Source organism: Macaca mulatta, chromosome 8 (assembly GCF_049350105.2).
Source record: "Macaca mulatta isolate MMU2019108-1 chromosome 8, T2T-MMU8v2.0, whole genome shotgun sequence".
Classification (NCBI taxonomy): domain Eukaryota; kingdom Metazoa; phylum Chordata; class Mammalia; order Primates; family Cercopithecidae; genus Macaca; species Macaca mulatta.
Window position 1 is genome coordinate 127,573,646 of NC_133413.1, and position 15,029 is coordinate 127,588,674.

Sequence of the window (15,029 nt, forward strand, 5' to 3'; positions counted from 1 at the left end):
CTCAGAACTGGAGTTACAGAGAGGAGCAGAGCAGAACACAGCTCTCTTATGAAGTTCTGGGCTGTAGTGTGCTATGAGGTTCAGGTGTCTGCACTAAGTTCAACATCAATATGGCCTCCTGGGAACAGGGTACCACTAGGTTGCCTAAGGAAGGGTGAACTGGCACAGATCAGAAACAGAGTGGGTCAAAGCTCTTATGCCGATCAGTAGTGGGATTGTGCCTGTGAATAGCCACTGGCCTACAGCCTGGGCAACATAGTGAGACCCCATCTCTCAAAATAAAGTATAGTAAAATGAAATATGGGCTGGGCACAGTGGCTCATGCCTATAATTCCAGGAATTACAGTTTGGGAGGCTGAGGTGGGAGGATTGCTTGAATCCGGGAGTTTGAGACCAACCTGGGCAATACGGGAAAACCTCGTCTCTACAAAAAATACAAAAAATTACCTGGGCATTGTGGTGCAAGCCTGTAGTCCCAGCTACTCAGGAGCCTGAGGTGGGAGGATCACTTGAGGTTGGGAGGCAGAGGCTGCAGTGAGCCGAGATGGTGCCACTGTACTCCAGCCTGAGTGACAGAGTAAGACCCTACCTCAACAAAATAAAATTAAAAAAAAAAAAAAAGCTTTGTCCTCATGGGGATAATACTTTAATAAGGGGAGAAAGAGATCATTCAAAAAATTACACTGAAATGCAATAGTGGGAACTGCTACAAAGAAGAGGTGTGGGTCTTTTATTAGAGATCTTAACATGGCTGGGAGCAGGGGCCAGTGGTCCCAGAGGCTTTGCTGAGGCCTGCTGTTAGGCCCGAGTAGGATCTTATGTTAACCTCATCACCTACAGCCCCATTATCATTATCCTTGACTACTCTCCCGGGCCTGTGAAATTTCTGTCTGGCTCTTTGAGTCTTCCAACTATCCAGGAACAGATCACATAAATAACCCTCACTGCAAAGAAATCCATCCTTATGCCTAAAGCTTACTGCCTGCATCCTTTCCCCCATTCTGCAATTTGGTGATTTTCTTTTCATTTGGCATAAAATGGTTGAAGAACTACTGGTTTCTGCCCTTTCTAGGCTACATCTTTACTGGCAGAGTTAGCTCAGAGAGATATCATATAGTTGAAAAAGCAAGGTCTTTGTATCAGACCCACCTTCGTTCAAATGCTAGTCATGCAAGTTTCTAGCTGTGAGACCTCAGGTAACCTCCTCCGAACTTCAGTTTCGCAACTCAAAAATGGGAATATCACATCCACAATACAGTGTTGCTGAGACGATTAGATGAAATAAATGGCATTATGCTAGAACACAGTGGAAGCTTGGTAAATATAAACTATCAGCTAGCATTTTTGTGTTGACTGGAATATAGGAAATATGAAGCTACATTGTGGAAATAAACACTGTACTGTATATTTACCTGCACAGGAAGAAATTGCCAATTCTTGGGTATAGACTGTGGCGATAGCACTAGTCAGCCATAGATGCTGATGGCCTCAGAAAGGCCAGATAAGAGAGTCTTGATCAGAATAAATCCATCTTCATCACCAGAAGAACTATTCAGTGGTACTTGGAATGGGAGAACTACTGACTCCCGTTGACATTATCTTAGAATATTAAAGTACGTCAGAGAGTGACATCAGCAAGATGGCTGACTAGAGATGCTGGGGCTAGTCCCCGCAGTAAGAAAGGGCCAAGGTAACAAATAACTAGAGGAGATTTGACTGGAGCATCAAAGGGAAAGTGTGGGAGTACAACCTAGGTGTCCAACAATAGATGAATGGATCAAGAAAATGCAGTGTATATACACAATGGAATACTATTCAGTGGTGAAAAACGATGAAATCCTGTTATTTGTAGAAACATGGATGGAACTGGGGGACATTATGCTAAGTAAAATAAGCCAGGAAATGAAAGTTAAACATCACATGTTTTGGCTCATATGTGGAAGCTAAAAAAAAAAGTTCTCATAGAAGTAAAAAGTAGAACAGATAACAGAGGCAGGGAAGGGGAAGAGTAGGATAGGGAGAGAGTTCTTAAAGGATGCAAAATTACAATGAGATAGGAGGAATAAGCTCTAATGTTCTATAGCACTATAGAATGACAAGAATACAATTAACAATAATATATAGTTTCAAATAGCTAGAAGGAAGATATTGAATGTTCCCAACAGGCTGAAATAATAAATGTATGACATGATGAATTTGCTAATTACCCTCATCTGATCACTATGCATTATCTGTATGGCAATAGCACTGTGTGTCCCATACATATGTACAATTATTATGTCAATTTAAAACTGCTTAAAATTTAAAAATAAGGTTTATTGGAGACCCAAGGTACTCAATTATATTTAGAAGGTGATTTATCATTGCTACATTGACCATTTGTATTAACAAATGATACCATTTTCTATCCCACATTCCAGGAAAATAGGTATTCTAAAATAGGTATTTGGACATACATATTTGTCCAAAACCCTTATTAGACTAACCCAGCAGTTCTCAAACTTTAGTGGCATCAGAATCACCTGGATGGTTTATTAAAACACAGATATCTGAACCCACTCCTACAATTCTTGAGTCAGTATATCTTATTGGGGAGTAGGAGGGGCAAGAATTTGAATTTCTAACAAGATGCTGTTGCTGCTGGTCCCAGGACAACAATTCAGGAACCACTGGACTAATCTTTTCGTACCACTGAAGGGATTCTCACATGCTGGCCATGGGAATGGCACCTGTAAAATTCAGCCAGAGCTATAAGTTTGCATCATATCAAATATCCGAATGATTGAAATATCCAGACATTAGCTGATTTTTTTTGTTTTTTTGTCCAGCACATTTTGACATAAGGTAGATCTGGTCTCAGAGTGCAATTGCCTTTAGTGACAGCTCACATTTCATTAGCGTTCACTGCTAAGTATACATTTAAAGGTTTGTTCTTGGTGGTCACTACAATTTTTGAAAGATGATAGTGTTGACAACAGTGAAATGGATAAAGGAGTCAAATGTCACATAGTAACAGTGAATTTTCTGGCTCTAATATTTGGGTTGTCAAGCCACAGAAGCATCCATTTTCTTTCCTGGGCACCAAGTGCTGAGCTGCAGCTGTTGTTGCTATTATGGAAGTTATTGACTTAAAGAAAGATAAAAGACAAGTTGGTGTACAATTTGAAATGAGCTATATTCCACTTTTTTTTGTGTGTCTCACTATAGCTCTTCCTTGGTGATTATCTTTCTTATTTTACTTCAGGAAAAGTGCAGAGACTGGTCTGCATCAGTTAATTATAGAAACTAGCAGATAACTCCTTTCTGGAAGGCACTTACTTTTTAAATTAGGTCTTCAAATTATGTTAGTATGGTACTTAGTAAAATTTAAAAATAATACAGAAAAGTATGCAATAATTTAAAAAAGTCTCCTTATATTTCCATCTTTGCCTTCTCAGTCCTATTCTTCAGGGATAATACCTATTAATAAGTTGACATTTATCTTTCCAAAGATATTTGTGCATTTGCATATATATATATACACACACACGTATATGTATATGTGTATGTGATGTATGTGTGTGCCTTTTTTTTAAATAAAAATGGGATTACATATTGATTCACATTTTTCTCTGCACCTGACATTTTTCACTTGGAGATCTTTTATATTAGCACATACATAGATATACCCTGTTCTTCACAGCTGTAATTACTCCACAGCATGGAAGGACTTGCTTGTGATGGACATTATAAACAATGATGTAATTATCACCCTTGGATATATATATTTTTAGCACTTGAATATCTGTGGAATAATTCCTAGAAGTGATATTGCTGTTTCAAAACTTACATGCTGTATTAGTTTGTTTTTGCACTGCTCATAAAGACATACCTGAGACTGGGTAATTATAAAGAATAAGAGGTTTAATGGACTCGCAGTTTCACATGGCTGGGGAGGCTTCACAATCATGGCAGAAGGCAAAGGAGGAGCACAGTCACGTCTTACATGGCAGCAGGCAAGAAAGCTTTTGCAGGAGAACTCCCATTTGTAAAACCATTAGATCTACGAGACTTATTCACTACCACGAGAACAGTATGGGGGAACTGCCCTCATGATTCAATTATCTTCACCTGGCCCCACCCTTGACATCTGGGGATTATTACAATTAAAGGTGAGATTTGGGTGAGATTTGGGTGGGGACACAGCCAAACTATATCACATGCATTTCAAAATTTGATAGATACTACCATTTCTACCAAAGATATAGTATCAATTTCCTTCCCCCCAACAGCATATAAAAATGCTCCTTTCCTCACATCATCACAACCACTGAGTATTATCAAACTGTTCATTCTTTTCTACTCTGATAGGTGAAATATTGTATCTTATTGATTTCAAATGCAATTATTTAACTATGAATGGTGTTCAGTGGTTTTTAAAATACATTTGTAAGTCTGGGAAGTTATTTATTAAACACTAATTTAGATATTTTTCTGGATGCATTAATATTTTTTTCAGACTCCCCCCCAGGCAAAAGAAAGTTCTAGGATGTGATGGAGCATCAAGGCCAGAGGGGCCATGCCTCTTGCCTGGCAACATTATTTCTTATAATAAAATAAATCATGGTGGACCTGTGTTCTCTATAATAGTAATGAGATGAAGGAGACAAGTGAAAAAAGGGTAGTGGGATCATGACTTAATTTCAAAGGGCCTAGATGAATGATAGCAGGTCTTCAAATGGTAATTCCCCGAAGAGATGACACACATTAGGCGTAACAGATAATGTTTCGATTGTAATTCCTAGACTCTAGTATTTGCATAACACTTTGTACTCAGAGCACAGACGTTGGGATCTGATATCCCTGATTCTGCCACTTCTCTTTGTGGCCTTAGCAATGTTCCTTAATCTAACTGACCCCAATTTCCTCTCCTCTAGTTAAATAAGAATTGTAACCTTAATAACTAGCTTCTAAAGTTTTTAGGACTATTAAATGAGATAATTGCTATAAATGAAGTACTTTGCACAAACTTTACACATAGTGGGCCCTCAATAAAAGTTTGTTATTATTATTAAAACAGTTTTACCCATGACTTTATTCACATTGCATGGCTAATTTGAGACAAGAACTCCTTTCATCTGCTTCTAGGAGCCTAGGTTTCTTGCCACTCATAGAGTAAAACAGCATAATGACCAGCTCTTTGTTACTTCCACAAACAATATTAGGTAGGATCAAAAACTCAGCTTATGCTGTAGAGAATTTTGAGTTAACTTCAAGGAAGAAATCCCCCATGAACAAGGTTCTTAGCCTGTTTATGCCTAGTGTTCCATTATTGGAATGCTAAGCATGTGGGAGCTATTTATATCCTACTGCTCAAGGTCATTGCCAAGGTCTGATTACAAAAATTCAAAAAATTGCAACCTCAGGCATAAATGGGTTAAATTTTTCAAAAGGAGGGTTAAGGGTTCCCCATTTCTTTAAGTAGATGGTTCTCAGCTCTAGCTGCTCATTATCATCCTCTGGGAAGCTTTTAAAAAATACTTATTCTCAGGCTTCCCATACCCAGTGTATTAGGCTGTTCTCACATTGCTATAAAGAAATACCTGAGACTGGATAATTTATAAAGAAAATAAGTTTAATTGGCTCATGGTTCTGTAGGCTATACAGGAAGCATGGTGGCATTTGCTTCTGGGGAGGCCTCAAGAAGCTTCCAATAGTGGCAAAAGGCAAAGGGGGAGCAGGCACGTCACATGATGAGAATGGAGCAAGGGCAGGGAGGTGCCACACACTTTGAAATGACCAAATCTTGCAAGAACTCACTCATCATCGCAAAGACAGCACCAAGCCATGAGGGATCTGGCACCATGATGCAAACACCTCCCACCAGGCCCCATCTCCAGCATTGGGGATTACAATTTAACATGAGACACTGGCAAGGACAAATATGCAAACTATATCACCCAGAGATTCTGATTTAATTGTCTGGGGTTGGGGCTGGCTTTGGTATTTTTAAAAACATGTAGTCAGGCTAGAGAACCACTGCAAAGCAGAGCTGCTCAGTGGCTCATGCATGTTAGTGCAGTGGTTCAATCTCGGCTGCCTGATAGAATCACCAAATGAGCATTGATGTTGGGCCTTATCCACAGAGATTCTGATTTAATTGGTCTTGGATTATAACTTAGTCATTAGGATTTCTAAAATCTCCTCTGGTAATACTAATGTGCATCCAAGGTTGAAAACCACTCTGAAAGACTCTACATTTTGGAGCTTCATCCATAGAAATTTCCTTTTAGGCCTGGAATGGAGTTGTGGTACATTTGTTTTTAATAAACACCCCAGGTGTTTGTGTTGTTTGTACATAACTGAAGTAGAGGCTAAAAAAGGGCTGTACTTAGACATCTCTTATACAGCATCCTCCAGCGTAGCTAAAATAATGGAAAACGTACAAAAGGAATAAGACGGTATTATACAATGTTAGGATCTTCTGTTAGCACAGTTCACTAAATGACCTGTTGGGTAACTAATGTTTGTACAACATTGCCGTTCATAATGTTTAGATATTTTCTGAATTGCTCCTCAAAGAGTTCTGTGATCTATGTGTTGTTCTTATCACCCTTATTTTACTACAAATGTGCTGAGGATCAGAGAAGTTCTGGGATTTGGGTAAATTCACAATAGTTGTCATCAGCATGCTAACCCATGATTATTTGATACCAAATTTCATGTTATTCATTTTACTTTCCAGAGTGTATATAAAGATAGTTGGAAAAGGCACAGTTAGTTTAATAGTATACCGTAAAAACTAAGGATAATTACTGTTGTTGGTTATTGCATAGTAAATTCTGCAAGTATTCTGAGTGGGAACTTCTGGCTGATGGTAAACCTTGAAGTAGTCAGGTAAATCTTCTTTGTAAACATTTGAAGTAAGAAACCAGCAAAGGGATAAGCACCTTGAACTTTGGGTGAGGACTTTGCAGCTTGTTTAGGTAATTCAATGAGCTGTATTTAGTTGAATAACTACAGCCTCCATCTCTTACCTTTTGTCAGGTGTGCCAAAGAGCCTGAATTACAATGGTGTGAAAGAGCTTATTTTAGCAGTCGACGGGGTGGTGTCTGTGCACAGCCTGCACATCTGGTCTCTAACAATGAATCAAGTAATTCTCTCAGCTCATGTTGCTACAGGTCAGTGAGTTTTGTAAACACTCTGGAAAAAAATTCAGTCCTTGTCCTGTAAAGTCAGTAATTTCCCTCCTTTTTGTAGAGCTGCCCTTATTGTCTGTTGCTTGTCAAAACATTATAAAGTGTTTTCTATTACCAAGGGCCTTTGAAACCAGCCCACTTATTGATGTTGTCATAGCAACAATGATACCCATGACATCGTTGGGGCTGACTGCAGAGGGCCGAGGACAGACAGAACAAAGGGCTAAAATGCAACCCCAACTTCAAGGCCTTGGACTCCGAAAATTCAACTTCATCTGTTTGGCTTGGTGTCCTATCAGTCAAATAATAGGAATGAATTAAAAACTTAATCTTAATTGAGTATCTCCTCTATATATGATGTTTTTCCTAGAACTGAAAATAGGAAGATGAAAGAGACACAGGCCCCACTCTTCAATTTCTAACAAGCGAATGGATGTGCTAATAGGAATTATGGCGGGTCCCACACTGTGTGGTTAGAAATTCTGCAGCCATGTGAGAAAATTCTTATAATATTAGGTTTATACTAAAAATTACCTTTTCAAGAAGTTAATTTTTGTCTCTGATATGTCCTAGAGCTGGGAGACTAGGTAGTGAGAGAGCATTTACTGCCTCAGGAGAAAGCTCAGGCCAAAGATAATACATTAGGCTGCTAAAAAATGACTCAAGAAGTTACTTAGGGGCAGGGGACAGGAACACTAGTGACAGTCATTTGAAAACTGTGCTTTCTCAGACATCCTCATCTTCTCGAAGGGGCTCAGGTCTGACTTCAGGGAATTTACAGCATTCACTGTGCCAATATTTCACTGCAAATGGAAGAATCTAGTAAACACTCAGGTTGCTATGGAGGGGACTTTACAGCCTGCTGATAGCATTTGGGACAGGAAAACAATATGGCAGTGAGGGTTGCTGCTCTAAGAAAGGTCTGTGGGGAGCTCTAAACGCTTCTTGGTTCCTGTCACTATCCTTGACATAAATTCTGATTACATACAAGGCCTGCAACCCAGAGATCCCTGGGAGCTGGTCAGCAGGGCTGTATAAGAAATAATAGTTCTGTCTTGGCTTTTTCCAGGGCTTGTCTCCCCTTCCATACTAAGCTCCTAGGAATGCCAGACTCCAGAGATAATAGCAGACAGAAAGAGTTCCCATAGCGACAGGGCACTTTCCTGCACTAGAGTTTCCCCTGCCTTGTCTGTGTGAGTGTAGCTGATTATCAGAGCCAACATGGCTTCCTCTGAGTGCCCTGCCTCTGCCCTGCCCCAGGAGGTCAAAGACAAAGTACTTGAAGTTGGAGTCACAGCAGTCACCCATGCGTGTGCAATCAGCGCTAATCTCCCTGTGGTTCTTTATCAACAGCAGCCAGCCGGGAGAGCCAAGTGGTTCGGAGAGAAATTGCTAGAGCCCTCAGCAAAAGCTTTACGGTGTACTCACTCACCATTCAGATGGAATCTCCAGTCGACCAGGATCCAGACTGCCTTTTCTGTGAAGACCCCCGTGACTAGCTCAGTCACATGTCAGCTTCCCAAATTTGACAGGCGGCCTTCAAACATGCTGCTATGCAGTTTCTGCATCATAGAAAATAAGGAACCAAAGGAAGCAATTCATGTCATGGTGCAATGCACATTTTATCTATTTAGTTAGCTCCATTCACCATGAAGGAAGAGGCACTGAGATCCATCAATCAGTTGGATTATATACTGATCAGTAGCTGTGTTCAATTACAGGAATGTGTATATAGATTATTCCTGAGTGGAGCCGAAATAATAGCTGTTTGTAACTATCGGCAGTACAAAATTCATCTCCCTTCCAATAATGCATCTTGAGGACACATAGGTAAATTTGAACTCAGGAAAGTCTTACTAGAAATCAGTGGAAGGGAAAAATAGTCACAAAATTTTCCCAAAACATGAGAAACAAAAAATAAGGAGAGCCAAGTCAGGAATAAAATGACTCTGTATGCTAACACCCCATTAGAACTTCGTTCTCTCACTAAGCTGTAATGTGATTTTTTTTTCTACTCTGAATTGGAAATATATATGAATATACAGAGAGGCACTTACAACTAATTTTTATTTACTTGTCACATTTTGGCAATAAATCCCTCTTATTTCTAAATTCTAACTTGTTTATTTCAAAACTTTATGTAATCACTGTTCAAAAGAAAATATTTTCACCTACCAGAGTGCTTAAACACTGGCACCAGCCAAAGAATGTGATTGTAGAGACCCAGCAGTCTTCAAGAACAGCCGACAAAAACATTGGAGTTGACCCCACCAAGTTGTTGCTACAGATAATTTAGATATTTACCTGCAAGAAGGAATAAAGCAGATGCAACCGATTCATTCAGTCCACGAGCATGATCTGAGCACTGCTTTGTACTAGACATTGGGCTTAGCATTGGAACTATAAAGAGGAATCAGATGCAGCAAGTGCTTCTATGTCCTGGTAGCAACTCAACACTATCTGTGGAGAGTAAACTAAAGATATGCAGGCCAACATTCTGGAAATCCTATGTCAATGGGTTTGGTTTGGAACCTGGACTTCTACATTTTTAAAAGTTACCCAGAGATGCTTCTAAAGATGAGCCATAGTCTAGAAGATTGTCAACCACAGGAGGTCATTGAGTGGGACAGCTAGACACATACACAGGCAGCTACAGTAATATCTTGAATTGCAATGATGTAGTGGGGTATAAAAGGAAAGCGATAGATATTGCTGGATGGGCATGGCCAGTGAGGTTTCATGTCACTGAGGTGACAACCCTGTTGGACTTTGAATTACATATGGAGGTTCTCCAGGCAGAGGAAGAAGAGAAGGCATTCTAGACAAAAGGAAGACTAGGCGCAAGGCACACTTATGTTTGCCTGTTAGCTTTTAGTTGAAAAAGCAAAATACGTGATGCAAAGAAAACTCTCCACGCTGTGATTTTTAAAACTACATACTTTTTGCAACTTTATGGTCATGAATATTGTAGAGAACAGGAGATAGGTCTTAGATGATTTTTATGCTGTTGTCAGACTCTAGCAGGGTACTAGAAACCTAGCAGGCATTAATAATTGTTGAGGCAATGACTCTGAGACTATAGCTGGGCCTTGTCATTATTTATCATTTATATTTGTATTTTTTTTCTGAAATTTGAGGGCCAAGAAAACATTGACTTTGACTGAGAAGGTCACATCTGTGCCATCTCTGCAAATCAATCAGCACCACTGAAATAGCTACTTAGCATTCTGCTGAGCTTTCCCTGCTCAGTTGAAATGAATATACTCATCCCTCACCTCAATGAGCATGTTTAGGCAACCAGGATTAGAGCCCCTCAGGTTCCCAATGTCTCCTGCCACATCCGATTCTCAAAATGGAAAGAATGGTTTATGCCAAATCATTTTTCCTGTCTCAAGGACCACTGAATGGTTTTGTTTTTCCATATTTTGCATAGGACACCCTAAAGACTAGGTGACTTGGCAAACACACAAGTTTTAGTATAATTCTTTGCTTCTGCTTCCTTTTGAAACCCATGTTTAGATTTGATTTTATGTCAGAAATTCACTGAATGTCAGGTAATCATTAGGGAGGGAGATTTGTGTGTCAACCAAAGGAATTGTCCCATGGGTGCAGGGTGTTTCTGCTGTTTGCCTGAAATTCTGCTTTTTTAGTGAGCTAGACTGAAAACTGAACAGTAGATGTTTATGTGGCAAAATGCAAGGCAATCTACAATAGAGATTTTAAGGATTTTGAGATGAAAAAACAGATGGTACTCAGGGGCTTTATGCACCATCCATCAATTCTGAAGTTCTGACTCCCATTACCATTTCCCTAGTGTGGTTAGAACTCCAGGCCACCAGAAGTAAGTGGAATAATGTAGTTGAATTCTTTACTTCATGGTGTTGTATCCTCTCCAGCTATCAAGACGTTAATGATCTTCTATGTCTTTTCTTAGTATTATTATACTTCAAGTTCTGGGGTATATGTGCAGAACATGTAGGTTTGTTACATAGGTATACACATGCCATGGTGGTTTGCTGCACTCATCAACCGGTCATCTACATTCCTTTATGTCTTTCAAAGCAACACTCTATTCTTCTGAGTGGTGAAATCAGGTCAACTTTACCACCACCCTCCATTTTTAATATGCTTCACCGTCATCCAGCACCCACTTAAGATTTATCTAGGGCTCTATGGTGATGTTAGGACCCATAAAAGAAATTTATGCCTTCCATATGTTTGGTTACAGATGGGAAATGGGAATGTTGAAGGACATGAAAGAAAGGATGTTTACACATTAAGCATCAGTTCTCAAGCTAGATTGCCTGAGTTTGAATCTTAGCTCTTCCCTTTATTAGCTCTGTGACCTCAAGCTAGTTACTTAAATGCCCTGATCCTCTATTTCCTGATCAGTAAAACCTCCCTGTTCAAATGTGTGAGAGTTTAACAAATTAGGACACTTTAAAAGGTTGGAGCTGTGCATAGCACGTAGTTAGCATTCAGTACATGTTAACTGTTATTTTTTATTATGTACAAACATGAGTGGGCACAGAACTTTAAATCATCTAAACTTTTGAGAAATTTTGAGTTATCAACACAGTTCCCACAAGACAGCGGCAAAATTATTGGTGAGAATTAAACAGCTGTTTCTCTGAGGAAGCAATGGAGGCTTGCTGGGATGAAGGCATTTACTGAGAGGCTGTTACCTAGTGAGAGTGATGAATTAATTAAAATAGTCGAATCCCTTTCTGACTCTCTGAAAGCTTCCACTTTTATCTTTGAAAAGCAGAATTGTCACTCCAAGGACATTTATTAACAAAAAGTACAACTGTCCAGTGCGATGAAGACAAAGTCTTAGGTCTCCCAAGTCTTACACTATTCCTGTGAAATATCATGTCCTTGGCTTTTCTCTGTCATGTAGCCTCAACTTTCTCTGACCAGGTGCATTTCCTTCTCTGGTTTCTAAATTGCCAGGGGCAAATTTGGATCACTTAATATCTGTTAAATTTTGTGACCTGACAAAGTCTTTTAGCACTGTAGTGTTAAAAAGAAAAACACCTCCCAGGCATATACATTTTATAGATTCCTGGAGAATGTTGCTCTCCAGCTCCATCCCCACCCAGTGAAATATGATCCAGAGAGTCTTGCAAAGAGACAAGCCTCATTTTCCACAATTAGCTCTAAAGTGCCTCCAGGAAATGATTTTCTCAGCTCATCTCTCTGTATTCCCTGTTTTGGATCACAGGGCAATCTGTTTAAATGACTAATTACAGAAATCATTAAAGGCACCAAGCAAATGTCATCTTTGAATACCCACATCCCAAGTTTTACAAATCCTGCCTGGCTTGACAGTGATGAGGCCACTTAACAGTCCAGCGCAGGCGGATGTTAAAAAAAATAAAAAGGTGACCATCTGCGGTTTAGTTTTTTAACTTTCTGATTTCACACTTAACGTTTGTCATTCTGTTACTGGGCACCTGTTTAAATTCTATTTTAAAATGTTAGTGTGTGTTGTTTAAAATAAAATCAAGAAAGAGAGAGTTTGGGTTAAGTCATCTTTTTATCACCAAAATCATGGCAGGACATGTTTTTCATGACACCAATGAGGACTGTAATGAGAATACATTCTTTCACTCTCAGTCGTTTATTGGAAGAAATAACTCATTTGGGGAACATATTTGTCTAGAGGGATGGAAGATAATGTGTTAGAATCAGGGGTGCTTTTGAAATTATGGGCATAAAACCCCAATGGGGGAAGAAGATGGTGGTCAGATGTGGCAGGAGCCCTTGACAGTTGTGAAAAACAAACTTGTGCTGCTTCAACCATAAAGCCAGGAAGTGATGAGAGATGTTAAGCTGAATTGCACCCCTTTCAGGAGTGTCAGTCAAGTCCTGGAGACAATGTATCATTATAATTGCCCTATATTTCCTTTCTTCAAAGGGACACCATTTGTCAAAAACATAATTATCCTATTTACAGCCATTAAAACCCTATGGTTGTTATACACAGTCCAACAGTACTATCAAACATTATTTCCCTGAATCTGTTGAGTTTAGGAGTATTTTGGGATATTGCAGAAGAAGAAAGGGCACCAGCTGTACTGAAGATATTGTAAACCATGGTGAGTTAACCTGTACAATGGAATTAGGATCAGATGCGAATTTAGGGTTTCCTTTGAAGTTAAATTGCGTTCTTCAAACGGGAATCAGTAGAGATTTAATGAACCAGTGCCCTGGTTTGTTTCTAACTCCGCCTCCATTTTTATAGAGATGAATAGGGGATTTTATTGGGCATATACGTGAGATTGATGAACAAGAATTTCTGTCATTGCCTTATTCTCCACTCCATAATTGCCTCTGACATGGCAAAAGTCCGCGGTCAGGGAAAGAAGAATGCCCTGTGTTGGCATTTCTTTACGGCAGTACTTTCTATGAATAATTAATACCCCAGAAAGACGAAGCCTCTTTTTCTGGTTTCCACCTACTCATAAAGTTCAGCACCTTGTATCAACTTGGATGGGGAAAGGAGAGTAGATTTCCCTGGCTCAATAAGTTCTGAATTCATAAACAAGAAGCAGATTGCCTTTCCATTCAACCTCCAATCCTTTATAAAGATAAAGCTGTGGAGATGGTCTTTCAGGATCTTAGATTAGATAATTTTTCATGTTCTAATAAGAAAGTTCTGAGGGAAGCACTGTGATCAAACATAGCTGATGAGAATACACAATTATTTTTATTCTTTTTCTTATCCTCCTCCTTTTCCTCTTTCTGCTCCTCCGCCGCCTCTTCCCCCTTCATCTTGGTAGCTCTTAAACACTGTAGAATTTACCACTTATCCTTCAACAAAAGAATTCTTTTTGCCCGAGAATAAACATTTGCACAATAGTAGAGATATTACAATATATAGATTTTGGAAAAAAAAAAACCCTCAAATCCTATACCCTGAGACTTTTAATTTGTTAATTCAATTAATGTATTCATCAATCAACTGCAAGTCAAAACAACAGCAGGAAGTAGAATATTGCTTTAGGTAAGTTTGTATTTGTCCAGAAGAGTTTTATTAATATTTGGGATTATAATATTACTGAATTGCTAAACCCTAACGGTCCTGAAAAAACTCAATACTGATATGGTAGGCATCAACTTTAGGAAATCAACACACCTGCATTGCTTCTCCCTTGAAAAACATATTTCATAAAGATACTTTTCAGGGTAATCAAATCATGGAGTAATTTATATTTCCTGATGAAATTTTCCTGTTTATTCCAGAACTTGGTATTTCACTTTACTTTCCTTCTCTCATTACTGAGGTGACAGTTTCTGCATTGTCCAGTGGTAAATACTGGGCAATGATGTGAATGTTGGTGTTAGGCTTGGACTGTTAGTGCTGGAATAGATCTCAGAAGTAGAGCCAAGAAAGATTAGAGGGGAGGATGCCTATAAGATGGGGCAGGATTAGGAATTTGGTATTAGGCAAATTGAGTTATTAAACAAGCACATAAAGATATCAAATAGGCAGTTGTTTATATGAATGTGGGCTAGAGTTACAAAAATAGTATTTTAAGCCAGGAGAGAAGTCTGGGCTGCAGTTACAAAAGTCATTATCTTGTGAGGGCCACACAATTACACAGGTGTTCATAATAATGAAGGCCCTTCCATCTTGTAATTGCACCATCTGGAACATTATTTAGCCTCTGAGATAGCAAGGGAAGAGAGAGAAGAAGGGAAACCACATCTTAAATTTGTTACAGTGCCTTTTAAAATGGATACTTTTCACTTCTGCTTGGAGGCCATTGGCCAAAATTAATCACATAGCCCTAACCTAACTGAAGGGAAGCTGGGAAATACAGAGAAACACATGGGTTTCTGAT

At 39.1% G+C, this 15,029-nt stretch overlaps 1 protein-coding gene and 1 long non-coding RNA gene across 3 annotated transcripts in view; one reads left to right on the forward strand and one right to left on the reverse strand.

Moving 5' to 3' along the window:
• SLC30A8 (solute carrier family 30 member 8) overlaps positions 1-12,692 on the forward strand; it is a 52,449-nt gene extending 39,757 nt beyond the window's left edge. Inside the window, exons 7-8 of the mRNA XM_001095488.5 lie at positions 7,027-7,161; positions 8,533-12,692. Of these exons, the coding sequence (XP_001095488.2) occupies positions 7,027-7,161; positions 8,533-8,678 (281 nt within the window). The 3' untranslated portion in view covers positions 8,679-12,692. The remainder of the gene's footprint in view (positions 1-7,026; positions 7,162-8,532) is intronic.
• The window catches only part of LOC114680325 (uncharacterized), a 395,268-nt gene that overhangs the window by 35,087 nt on the left and 345,152 nt on the right, over positions 1-15,029 (reverse strand). For both annotated transcript variants that reach the window (XR_013397412.1, XR_013397411.1), the window contains 2 exons: positions 9,355-9,483; positions 8,612-8,741 (listed from right to left, as the gene is read on the reverse strand). This is a non-coding gene — a long non-coding RNA (uncharacterized LOC114680325). The remainder of the gene's footprint in view (positions 1-8,611; positions 8,742-9,354; positions 9,484-15,029) is intronic.